This window comes from Marmota marmota, unplaced genomic scaffold (genome assembly GCF_001458135.2).
Source record: "Marmota marmota marmota unplaced genomic scaffold, marMar, whole genome shotgun sequence".
NCBI classification, from domain to species: domain Eukaryota; kingdom Metazoa; phylum Chordata; class Mammalia; order Rodentia; family Sciuridae; genus Marmota; species Marmota marmota.
Genome location: NW_026000242.1, coordinates 10,910,494 through 10,923,973, shown reverse-complemented (window position 1 = coordinate 10,923,973; position 13,480 = coordinate 10,910,494). Strand labels below are relative to the sequence as shown.

The 13,480-nt window shown below is 40.6% G+C and overlaps 1 protein-coding gene across 5 annotated transcripts in view; it reads left to right on the top strand.

The window, feature by feature from the left end:
- The first annotated feature begins 408 nt into the window (after window positions 1-408).
- The window catches only part of Ttc12 (tetratricopeptide repeat domain 12), a 46,898-nt gene continuing 33,826 nt past the window's right edge, over window positions 409-13,480 (top strand). For 3 of the 5 annotated variants that reach the window (XM_048795626.1, XM_015489870.2, XM_048795627.1), the window contains exons 1-6: window positions 409-483; window positions 1,940-2,012; window positions 9,651-9,814; window positions 10,378-10,399; window positions 11,008-11,085; window positions 12,268-12,389. In XM_048795626.1, coding sequence (XP_048651583.1) covers window positions 1,955-2,012; window positions 9,651-9,814; window positions 10,378-10,399; window positions 11,008-11,085; window positions 12,268-12,389 — 444 coding nt within the window. In that variant the 5' untranslated portion in view covers window positions 409-483; window positions 1,940-1,954. Of the gene's footprint in view, window positions 484-527; window positions 813-1,939; window positions 2,013-9,650; window positions 9,844-10,377; window positions 10,400-11,007; window positions 11,086-12,267; window positions 12,390-13,480 lie in introns of those variants that run through there. The other 2 variants (XM_048795625.1, XM_048795628.1) reach the window with 2 other exon arrangements.

Genomic DNA, 13,480 nt, shown 5'->3' with positions numbered 1-13,480 from the left:
CATTTTATAGATGAAAAAACTGAGGATCAAAGAGATTACACAACTGTCTGAAGGTCATATGATGCCCAGGATGGAACCCAGTACCTCACATGTATGAGGCAAATGCTTTACCACTGAGCCAAAACCCCATACATTTATCAATAAACAAAATTTATTCATACCCAAGACAAGTCTCTCCCAAGAACACTGTAGACTTAAACCCTGTGGGTCAACCAATGGGATTGAGACCCCTGTCCTCATAAGGAAACAAGGTGAGAACCTGGCGCAACTTTAGAGACTAGCCCTTTGCTCCTTTCTCCTACTCGCGCGAGAGTTTCCTTCACCGAGCCCCCAACTTGGCTTTGAACTAGGCAGCCGGCTAGGAACTTGAGCGCTGGTCCAAGCCCCTCCCTTGACCCCGCCCCTGGCCACTCCTCGCCGCCGTCGAGGACAGTCCATATCCGCCAGTAACCGCCATTTCCTGTCCAACTCTGGGCGCCGCAGGTCAGTGCAGTGGGGTGGGCTCGGGGTCTCTCCTGGCACCGGGGCTGGCTTGGCTCTCAGAGCTGAGTGGAGGCAGCCAGATTGGGCCTCAGCGGCTGGGACGGCAACAGCCGCGGCTGGGACCTCCGTGGAGGGCACAGCGTCGGTGAACGCTGGGGAACGGTTGCCAGGCAACGGGACGCGAGCGTGGGAGCGCAGGCCCAGTTGGTTGATGCAGGAGCGCGCAACGCTTTTACCGTCGCCCTGTGCTCATCCTGGGGAAGGTGGAAAGGGCCAGACGGCGTGCGTCTTTGGACCCTTGCGCCGGATCCGAGGGGTTGGTGCACGAGGTGCCGAGCCTGTCTTCTGACCTTTTACCCTTAGGCAGGTTAATTCACGTCGCACTTCCTCCGTTCTGAAAGAGTTAAATATTTGAGCTGGGAAGAACAGATAAGGGCCTCACACTTGTCACCCATTGTGCATCTGGTGCTATACTAATCCCCAAGATGACCCCCAGATTTATATTACCGTTTCTGTAGCTCAGAGGAGGACTCTGAGGCTCTGAGGAGTTGTGGCATTAGCCAAGATTATACAACTTGTAACTTGTGGAGATAAGGACTTGGACTCAGAGCAAATAACACAGCTTGTTCTTGGCAAAGTTCTAATTTGCAATTGTAGGTTTCTTACACTACTACCGCACTAAACCTGTGAATCAAAATTAACTACCTGGAGTGTATTTAAAGTACCTGGGCCCTATTCCAGGTTTACTGACTGAGAATCTCTGTGGTTAATTCTGAGGAATCTACAAGCTTCAGAAGATCTTTATAGGTGTGCAGATGAACCTTTGGTTACCACTGAGCACACCGTGCTCCTTCCCACTCAAAACCAAAGGTGGGGTAGTAAATTCAAAGTACCTTGGAGAGGATTTGAGAAGAGATGCTGGTGCAATGTGGCATCAGGTTCGAATCCTGCAGGCAAGGATTCACTCCCTGAAAAAAGCTTCATTCCCGGAAAAAGCCAGAATCATTAAGTGTGGACATTGAAATGCACATTGTCCCATCTCTGGTTACCTGTTACACCACTAGGTCCAAGCTTCTGACTCTGGGTCTTTTCTGACCAAAAGCAGGAATTAGTGCCCTCTATCCCTGGTGTCCTATTACCTGCTCTCCTGATCTCCTTCTCCCCAGGTCCCTCAATCACAGTGGTTGCTGTTGGCTTTAGAGTAATTATTTGCAGAGCAGTTTTTCTAGCAAAGGCAGCTGGCAGCTTTCTGAAGTATTGTCACAAATGAGTATCCCTTGGACTTAAACAGCAGTCAGAGTGAAATGGATCACCCTGCTGTTATTCATGACATTTATTTATAAACACAAATATGTCCCAAACAATAATCACTTGACTCTTGGTTTTAGAAGGCTAATAAACCTGACAGTTCTGTTTAGTGTTTTATTAATTTCATCATTTATCCTGCCTCCCTTAGGGATTCTGGTCTACAATGGCTGATGATCAAGAGAAAGATTTGCAGAAATTTCTAAAAAATGTGGATGAAATAAGTAAGTAACAGTAAATCATATACAAATTAAATTTTGCTTTGGAGAGGTGGTGTGGCTAAAGAGAAATGATTATGTTAGTTCCTGGGTTGTCTGACAGATTTATGATTTAAAGAAAAAAAATGTAATTGAAGTTAAACAGAAAAAATATTGAGAAATTTATATTATAGCCTCAAGCGGTATTTTCTGCTGTTAATTGGTAGCATAGAAGCTGTTAACCTTCTGATTAGAATTCAGGCTGACAGCTCTCCTCCATATTTTGTTCCCTTTCATCAAGAGGAGCTGCTCTTTTCTCATCACCAGTGAGCCTGGCTGTCCCTTCAAGGAGACCATTGATCAGTCTGGGAGCCCTTCTGTTTTAGAGTAGAGCCATTTCTGCTCTTGAGCTGCAGATGCAAAATGAAAGGCTTTCCCTCAGAGTCCATCAAAGGACCTGGATGACTTATGATCATTATCCTCTTCTCTTCCCCTCTTGGCAAGAAGACCCTTCTGCAACGTGAAGAAGGGACCTCAAAAAAAGTGTACTCTGATCCCACACGTTGCATTCAATATTCTAAGCCAGACAGTTCCTCTTGAGATTTCAGGGAACTTGTTCCATGCTAGAAACAAACAAGCCAACAAGAAAACAACCTGACATAGTAAATAGAAATACTATAAAGTGCTGCTTCCAGTGGATTGTATGGGTACAAAGAATAAAATGTTTTTAAAGTAGTTTGGATAATCTCAAACTGATACATACTGGTATGTTCTTTATGTCCTCATGGACCGCTCCTCTGCTCATCCTTGAACACTGGTCCATGAGTTCTGGCCCTGGCCCAGTGCTCACCTGCCTCTTCACATGGATTTAACTCCACCTGCTTGCTGGTGACTCCTGCATCTAAATTGCTACCCAGGCTTCTTTTCAGAGCCTGGACTTCTATGGTCAACTGCCACATCCACTGTGTCCCCAAAATACCCCAGCCTTAATGTGTCTAGAATTGAATCATCATCCCTTTTATCCTCTGCTCTCTTCCTTCCCAATGAACCCTGCCTTTCTTAACTTCCCCTCCCTCTAGAAATCTAACCCTCTCAACTCATCTCCAATCAGCCTTGACCTTTGGTTTCTCTGCCCAGCACCATCCTTTCCAGCCCTCTCTTTGTGCCATTCCTCTCAGCAGACTTTCAACAACTCCCTAATTGTTGTTTCTGCCATCAGCTTTGTACTTCCCACAGAGTAATGTATCTAAAATGCAAATGTGGGCCAGACACTTCTCTGCTTGGATTCCTTTGCAGTCAAAATAAATTCCAAACTCCCATCAGGACCTCAGTCCTCACATGACCTTTTCTTACCTCTCTCATCTCTTCCTACCTCACACTTAAGCAGCAGCATTTCCTCTGCTTTCCCTTCCTTTTTTACCTGTCTTAACTTTTATTCGTACTGAAAATTCATTCGGGAATCATTTATACTAGTGTCATTCACTAGAACTTTCTATGATGATAGAAACGTCTGATAATCTGCGCTTTCCACTGTGGTAAACAAACTAGCCACATGTGACTAGTGAAGATCTGAAATGTGGCTAATATGACTGATGAACTGAATTTCTCATTTTATTTCATTTAGAACAAATTTAAACATAGAGCTACAAGTACAGATTCTATACATTTATTTCTTGGGCTTCCACTATGTTGAGTATTACTAAACACTATAGGGTACAGTAAAATAATTATTTTCCTTTTTTATATCTATAGTTCAGTGAGAAAAACAGTAAGAAATTTTGAGATGATATATGACAAAAAGAAAGGCATGCAAAGTACAAGAGAGAGGATCACAGTTTGGGGGATCACGTTAGTTTTCTAGGGCTGTTGTAAGAAAGTACACAGACAGCATGGCTTATACAACAGAATTATATTTTTTTCCCACTGTTCTGGAAACTGGAACTCCAAGAACAAAATGTTAGCAGGTTGGTCTCTCCTGAGTCCTCTTTCTTTGGCTTATGGACAGCTTTACTTGCTGGGATTTGCATAATTATCTCTTTGTGCATGTTCTTACAACGACAGCAGTCATATTGGATAATGGCCCTACCTTTTAACCTAATTGAATCACATCTTTAAGCCCTTTGTCCAAAAATAGTTACATCCGGATTTAGGGCCTCATCATAATTTTTGGGGGAGGGTGGGCGTGGGGAGGAAGACACAATTCAGTCCATAGCAGTGGTAAAATAAGGTTTGCCTGAAGAAGTGAAATAACTGAAGAACAAGTAGGAGTTGGCCATTGGGGAGAGGACGAGAGTCTTCCAGATGGGAAATAAGAAGGCAGGGAAGCTGGGAGCTGCAGACAGAGTGTGGTGCTTCTTAGAAAGGGAAGGAATGGAAAGTCCCATGTGACCAGAGAGAAGAGAGCCAGATAAGGAAGTGAGGAGATGCCAGATAAGGAAGAACTTGGAAGTTGTTATAAGGAATTTGTGTTTACCAAAAGCAATGGGCAGCCTTTAAAGGGGTTGCTTAGAACCGAAGCATGATCAGATTTATGCCTTAGAAAATGCTCTTCAGCCGTGGTGTGGAATGTGAACTGGAGTGGAGAAGGAAACATACGAGAGATGTGAGGAGGCCATTACAGTACTGTAGGAGAAGAGATAATGGCTGCGCTGGGAGTGATGGCAGTAGGAATGGACATAATAGACAAATTTGAGACATATTCAGAAGTTATATTCAAACAAGCTTTGGCGTCCAATGGCTTTTGGGGTAAGGGAGAACGAAGACTCAGAGGTGAGTTCAGAGAGTTGAATGGCAGGTGGAGATTGGGCTATTAGCCGAGATAGGGGCATTTGAACAGACTTATGAGGAAAGAAGATGGACATATTAGGTTTGATGAGTAAGATCTCTTAGGAAAGATGTTCAGAGAACAATTGGCTCTTTTTTCTTCTGAGCCTGGGAGAGGCATGTCTGAACTTAAGAACACAGAAAAGTTAAACCTTGAGAATTGGAAAGTGCTATTCAAAATAGATGTTGAATATTAATATTAGACAAAAGACTTTAAAGCCAAGGCCATACTTAATTTTTTTCAGTTTTATATAAGGATTAAATAACAAAATTATTTATATTTATGATGTACAGCATGGTGTTTTTTAAAATTTTTTTATTCTAACTTGTTATGTATGACAGCAGAATGTATTACAATTCATATTACACATATAGAGCACAATTTTTCATATCTCTGGTTGTACACAAAGTATATTCGAACCATTCGTGTTTTCATACATGTACTTAGGGTAATGATGTTCATCTCACTCCACCATCATTTCTAACCCCATGCCTCCTCCCTTCCCCTCCCACCCCTTTTTTGATGTATGCATATGTTGTAAAGTGATTAAGGCAAGCTAATTTAACCTATTCATCACTTCATATACTTACTATTTTTTCTCGGTGAGAGCACCAAAGAACTATTCCCTTAGCAGTTTTAAGATATATAGTATATTGTTATCAACCATAGTAGGCACGCTGAACAGTAGAGCTGCAAAACATTCTCCTGTCTGACTGAAATTTTGTACCATTTGACCAATATCTTCCTGTTCTTTCCACCCCCAGCCTCTGATAAACACCATTTTTTAAAAAAATCTTTATTTTATTTTTATGTGGTGCTGAGGATCGAACCCAGCACCCTGCACATGCCAGGCGAGCGTGCTACCACTTGAGCCACATCCCCAACCCAACACCATTTTACTCTGCTTCTGAATTCAACTTTTTTGGATCCTACATATAAGTAAGATCATACAGTTCTTGACTTTCTGTGTCAGCTTACTTCCTTTAGCATTGTGATTTCAGTTCTAACCATGTTGTCCTAAATTACAAGATTCTTCCTTTTTAAGGCTTAATAGTATACACAGACCTACACTTCACATTTTCTGTTTATCTGTTGGTGGACAGTTGGAGTGATTCTATATCTTGGCTACTGGGAACAATACAGCAATGAATATGGAATGTAGATTCCCAACATACTAATTTTAATTCTTTTGGATACATTTCCAAAAATAAGATTTATGGATCATATACTAGTTCTATTTTTAAATTTTTGGTTTCAAGCAAGACTTTAGTTCTAATGCCAAAATAAACCTATCAAAATATATGCAAGGTCTCTGTGGAGAAAATTACAAAATTACAAAATTTAATTGCAACAGATCCCGGTGGTAAAAGCTAGAACAATTTGAGTAACAAAATCAACATTGTATTTGGTTATCATCCAAAGTATAAAATAAATTCCATGAGTTCATACTGATATATATAATTGAATAAATAAATAAGTAAACAAGTAAGACAAATCTCTCATTCTGATGAATTCCAAATAATTTATGTAGATATCCTTCTTTAATGAGGTGGAGCAAGACTTCCCACCTCATACATACAAATGAGATACATTAAGTGGCTTGCTTCTAAAGAACACAGTCTGACAAGGAATATGGAAAAATAACTTTACAATGGAAAAGAGCTGATAAGCAAACAGTATTTAAATAAGTAATCCAGGTTAACATGATAAATCATGTTAATAGCATGTACCCTTGATATGGTGTGCTTTGGTCTTCCTTCCCACAACTGTAATCCTAGACTAACCATGAGAAACATGTCAGATAAACCCAAATTGAGGACACTGTACAAAATGCCTGGTTAGCACTTCTGAAACTATCAAGGTCATCAAGAACAAGGAAAGTTTGAGAAATTGTGATGGCCCCGAGAAGCTGAATGACTGAATGTAGTATGGTATGTGGATGAGATCCTGAAACTGAAAAAGACAGTAAAGAGAAACCAATGAAATTAGAATAAAATGTGGAGTTTAGTTAATAAAAATTTTAAGTAAAAGACAAAATAATATCCATATAAATGGAGACTTTTTAAAATCATGAATGGGAAGATCCATTTGGTACTCAAATTATTTCATCTAGTCAATACAATTGAGAACATCCCTAAAGTGGTTTGTGCTAAAATTCAATAAGGTGATTCCACAGTTCATATGGAAGAATAAAGATCAAGAAAAATTAAGAAATTTCTATAGGACAAAAAAGAGGGAGAACTCTTCCTAGCCACAATTCAAGATTATTATAAAACTACAGTAATTATAGCATGGAGGTTTAGGGTTGGAAAAACAAGCAGTCCAGTGGAAAGGAATGAAGAGCCTAGAGCAGATTGACAGCAGGCTGACAAGGACAAGACACAATCAGTGGAGAGAACAGGAGCCTCCACAGATGCTCCCATGTTACACAGAAATCAACTCCAGGTGGATCACAAACATTAACGGGAAAAATAAGCCTTTAGAAAGAAGAGACCACATTTGTAACCTTAATGGCACAAAAGGCATAAATCACAAAAGATTGATGTATATAACATTAAAATTAAAAGTAAATCTCTTTGACAAAAGTTTCAAACAAACAAATGAAAACACAGTTCATACTAAAGGAGACAATGTTTACAAATCCATGGTAACCAGTTTAGAATATATCAAGGAATCATATAAAGACATACAAAAGGGATAAATGACCAGTAAAAAAAATTGGCCAAAGACAAGAACAGATACTTCACAGAAGCTGCTGTCCAAATGGTCTGCAAATCAATAAGAGACTTAATCCCAGTCATATTCAGCAAAATGCAAATTAATGAGATACCTTTCCCATCCACCGGAGTGACAACAATGTGAATGTTTGATATTAGCAAGCTTTGACAAAAATGTGGAGGAATGGGAAGACTTTTTTGTACATTGCTGTAGGAATAAAAATTGGTGTAGCTATATCTTAATATATAACATGTGCACAAGGTAATGTATGCATACAGGTATGCTGTATTTATTTGCTGTAGCAAAAAGTAACCTGGATATGTTAATAAGAGTGGATCAAGTATGGTACATACAATGATTAAAGTGAATTACCCGGAGCCAAATGCACCAAGAACAAATCTCTAAAGCATATTAAGAGATAAAGTAGGTAGCAGAAGAATGCACATTCTATAAAGTTGTTTATTAAAAAGTATAAACACACACATATCAGATCCTCTGATGGATTGGGGAAATGGTCATGAATTCTCTTCTTCCTATCAAGGGTGGAGTCCTGGATTGGCCATGTGACTTGTTTAGCCAAAGTGATGTTTACAAACATGACACAAACAGAAACCTAAAAGCACAAACATTGGGGCTTGCTTTCTTGGCTACCCCTGCTGGGATGAGATACCCTTTCCCTAAATGTTCCTATTGCTCCAGCCAAAGCCAGACAACTTTCCCAAGCAGAGCAACTTAGATGACTGATAACTGAAACGTGAGCCCAGCTGAAACTCGGAGAACTAGCAGCTAAGTCCAATTCAAATGACTGACCCAGAGAATTGGAAACTAAATAAAGCTAGACAAATGGTGTTTTTCAGTCAGTAAATTTCAGGATGGTCTGTTATACAGCAAAAACTCAATGGTACAAATATTAGACAGTAAAACATGCTGGAGAAAGGATATATATGAACTGATAGATGGTATGGAAAAAAGTACCTCATTTTATGAATATTTAAAGTATTTTACAACTAAAATTTGAAGTAACTTTCCTTGGAAAGTTAGTGGGAAATGAAGAAATGGTAATGAGAAAATACCTTTAAAAAATTATTCATGTACAGAGGAGACAGGGGGGTTGGGGGAGTTAAAGTGTGTAAAACATCTTTAGGGGGAAGCTGATTGACTGGGTTGGAAATATTGCCGAGATGGAATAATTAATTGGTGATGCAGGGTTCCTGTTTATGTTAAACAGGATGGAATGGGATCAGGATGGTGGAATCCTGAGCACAAGATGAGTGATAAACCTCACTGGGGAGGAGGGACACCTTTTACTTGTGGTAGGAAGAATGGATGGGTGTAGATGTAGGCAGTTTTATAGTTTTGATGACAGGAAGTTGTTGAAAGAGTTTCTTTCTGATGTCAGCCCTTCCCTCTCTGAGTAAATTAGTAGGATCATCTGTTTGGGATAGTGATGTTTTAATTGCAAAAAGCTTGAAAGTCCTTGGGGAATAGTAGAATGCCTTGCTAGTAGGATTGATGGCCATCACTGAAGGTCCAATGGAGTTAAGACCAGTTTTCCCAGGCATCTTTCTTTCTCTATAAGTACCCAGCATCCCGAATAAAGGCTGAGAAAGGTGGATCCTTGGATTCATCTAGAGTTGGAACTTTGTGTGGCTTAAGTGAGATGGGAGGGCAGGATGGCTGCCAAGGGGCGGACTGTGGAATCTGAGTTTGGAGGCAGTACTATGAAAATTGTTTTGTGATCTCAGAGCTGCCTGTACCTTACTCCCACACAAGATTATAAGTTCTTTTAAAACAGGATATTTTTATTTATCATAGTTATCTGCAGCATTCAGCACAATATCTAACTCTGAATAAGCTCTCCAAAAATTATTGTTGAATTGACTAACGGCTTAAAACTATTCCTTGAAGCCCAGAGTTAAATTCTTTTGTAGCCTTTTCCATGCAAAACAAATCCTGTTCTGAATTGTTTCATATTGGTTCTAATTGCTCTGTTTTGTTTCTCATTGCCTTATTTTCCTTCTTTAAGTTCCCCCCCATTAATTTTATACACTGTCCTTCTAATGAATGGAGTCTTTCCTTTTGAAGACCTCTTTTGATTGATTCACATCTGATTTCTCCTCTAGCCACTTTAATTCAGGAGATGAATTCTGATGACCCAGTTGTTCAACAGAAAGCTGTCCTCGAGACAGAGAAGAGACTACTGCTCCTGGAGGAACACCAAGAGGAGGACGGGTGCAAGACCACCTTGAACAAGACGACGATCAGTCCTCCACAAGCTCCTGCAGAGGTTTCTTTTTCTGTTGCAGACTTATATAAGTAGGTACAGCAGGAAGACCTGCATTGAGGCAGTCATTTAATTTCAGGCTATCTGGTGAAGCTGAAATACTCTCTTATTCCTTAGATTCACCAGACTCATTTTCCATAAGGAAGTATAAACTCTTGATTTTTTGCCCCCTTCATCTTTCTGGATCATCTATAAACAACCTTTGTGTTTGTTGTAATGAGAGTTTGGCCTCTACCCCCTGAGCATGTATGCCATATTTAAGCTGCACTGTTAAAGTAATAAATTCTACTAATTCATATTTCTAACTCATGCAGCCACAGATGGAGTCCCTTAACCTGGATACCCTTGCTTTTCCAAACTCAACCCCATAACAACTGCACCCACAACCAGATCTCCTAATTTAAAGCAAGCTCCCTAAATTTTGGACCTTTCCATATTAGTGGTTAAAGGAAATGACTTGTCTCCTCATTTATAATCTATTTGCCTTCTTGGTTTGTATACCTATAAATCAGAGAGTGGTTTTTGAAATTTGTTTCTTTGTTTTTATGAACGCCTGTGTCTTACAGAATGCAGATGAATTAAGCCCAGGTAAGAACAGCATCTCTTTTCCCAATGAGTATTATTTGTTTAGGATCATTTATTTTTTATTGATTATAACTTCTAGACCTTTAAATTATAGTTTCTAGGCTTACAAATAACCAATGAACAAAATCCACTGATCACACAATTCTGGTACTAGTAGTCAGAGGGAAAAGTGCTCAGACGCTTTTCTGTATTTTCTCCTGACCAGTCTTCTGTAAACTGACTTCAGTTATTATACATCATCCAATTTACTCTTAGGGAATTCAGATATTTTCTGTCTTGCTCAGCTCCACAGCTCATTATGCTAAATGGAACAAAAAAAAAAATGTCTCTCTTCAAAGAAAAAAATCTTTTAAAAGACATAATTCAAATTTGAAGCATAGTCATAGCCATCATGTATAATAATACATCACGCAGATTACCATTTAATGTCAAATTAAGAAAAATGTCATTTTAGCTGCCTCAGAACCGTATGTGTGCATGTGTGTGCCTGTGCCTACGTGTGTGTGCATGAGAAGTGTGGCTGTAAAACTCTCTTTTTGGCATTTGAGTTAAAGAACTGATTATACTATTTGGGTTTTTCTTTTGGCTGTTTGAAATTACTCTGCCATCAGAGGCCTTCTTGGCATCTGTGGAGAAGGATGCGAAGGAGCGAGCCAAGAGAAGAAGGGAAAACAAAGTCTTAGCAGATGGTAATTATCAGTCTTTACTTTTCATTGCTGAAGGATTCATGCTGTAAAGAGCATTCGAGAGTCTGTTATGATGTTTGAGGATATTAAAAGTCCCAGGCAGTGGGTTCATCATGGGCCTATGGCAGTGGGATCTGACCAGGCAGAAGTCATTGGGGGTCTGTTCTCTGCTCCTGCATCAAGGCACAACTAGTAGGACACAGCCTTAGTCGCCCTCCGCAGTCAGCCCACCTCCTAAAGCATATGGGCTTAGGGGATCAGATTCCTGAAGAGTGCTTGGAAAGTAGGGAGGGAAGGGAGTGGCTCCACCAGTAGCCTGAGATGTGTATTATGTATGAGGTGTAGATGAAGAAGTCAGAAAGAAAAATGAAATGAGAAAACAGAATTGTGAGAAAGGAAGGGAGAAATAAAGGATAAGAAAGACACATGTCATGTGTTGGGGGTGAGAGACCTATGCCAACAGGTGCTTTCAGTTTTGCTGAGAGCCATAGCCAAGTAGGAATGATGCATGGCATTTTTGGGTTGAAAGGTGACCCTGCTCAGGGATTAGGGTTTTAGGGTGGATCCTGCTGGAATAGGGCAGCTCCAGGTTTAGGGTGGATCCTGCTGGGATTAGGGCATATCCTGCTGTCTCAGGCACCCGCTTTTTGGAGTTCCCGTTGAGTTCTCGCGGGGTTCTGAGAAAATTGGTATGCAGAGCCCGGTGGAGGGAGTGTATTTTCCCAGAATGTGCGTGCAGAGTATCGGTGAGAGTTCGGGAATAAAGAGTTGCTCAATCTACAAGGCTGTGTGGTGGCTCGGTTATTTGGTGCCCAGCCAGACTGCGGCACAGTTTCTTATGTCGCCAGTGGTCTGTGTGCTGCGGATCTGCATGAGTCCATATTTGTTAGAACACTAACTATGGGACCCCGTTTATGAGACATTGGTCTCTGTGACAGTATTGGAGTGGTTCTGAGCCTTGATGCAAAAAGAGTCACTTTCTTTAAGAAGCTACTTAAAAGTCTTACAAAAAAAAAAAAAAAGAAGGAAAACAAAGAAGATAGTCCTGAAATACATGCAGAGAGAAAAGAGTTAATTGCCATTTGGGTCAATGGCAGCTAAGATCTTCAAGTGGAATTGGAAAAATCAGGGAAGAATTTTCTAATGTACAGTGAGAGCTCAGTTGTATGACTGTTATTTTCATAGCCCTGAAAGAAGAGGGGAATGAAGCCTTTGTCAAAGGTGACTATGAGACGGCAATCCTGCACTACAGCCAGGGCTTGGAGAAGCTGAAGGACATGAAAGTGCTGTACACCAACCGAGCCCAGGTCAGTGAGCTGCGGATTTACCCAGGGTTCTTAGAGAATGGTTGTCCCTGAACTTGAAAAACAGTTGAAGACAAAACTAGATATTTTTTAGGCTTTACCAGCCTAACAGGTAAACCAACTGTTTACCAGCTGGCCCTTGATTTGTATGTGGAGTGTACCAGTTTCCACAGTATTAACACCACAATCTACTTTTAAGTTCCTGATGGGAGGTCACTGGAGGAGGAGGACTGGGAGGAACTATATAGCATCATGGCATCAGCTCCTTCCACAGAGTACATCCTCCCCAGCACATCCCTGAGGATGACCGGGCGCTTTCCTATGTGGATAAAGGAGAAAACCAGTAGAATGTAATAACCTGTGAGACCTTGTCATTCTGCCACCACTCAATTCCACCGGCCTCCTCTTTTGGTGATAATCTTTAACTCCTAAAAGCTACTCCTTTGTGACTGTCTTATTCATCATATCCATCCCTCTTTAAGATTGAAATCCTGTGACTGAAGTAAACTAGGTAGCTGATGGAAATAGAGCCAGTTTCTCAGAAATTTGGATTTTCTAAAATCCCTTTCATCTCAGATTTGTATCATAGGGGTTCACAGTCACTTGGAACACCAGGTAAAAACCATCACAGGTGTTCATTTCCTGCTACTTAATTACAGGACAAAGCTGATAGCTCTTAGTTGAAACAAGAATGTCACCTGTGACCCCATCATTGAAAAGTAGTTGAGTTTTTATGGGGTAGAGGTCTCCTTGGTCAGGCCTGAAAAACTGGCAGATTCATGGCATGATTGTCTGATTGTTAGGACCTGTCAGCAAGGACCTGTGTGAGGTGTACTGGATACCACATCTTTCTCCAGAGGAAGAGTGTGCAGCAGAGTCCCTGTCATTGCCAATCTCTGTAACTCAAGATTAAATGTCTGGTTGGGGTGTATTGAGGAAGAGTATGGAAAGCAAGAAACAGGACATTGGGAAGCCAGAGTCTAGGGAGTGATGATGTAACCTCATTAGTTTAGCGGTTTGAATACATCGCACTAGAGTTGAGGTGTCATTTATCTACCTCCATTTGTGGAGAAAACTTGTTAAAGGAAGTGAAC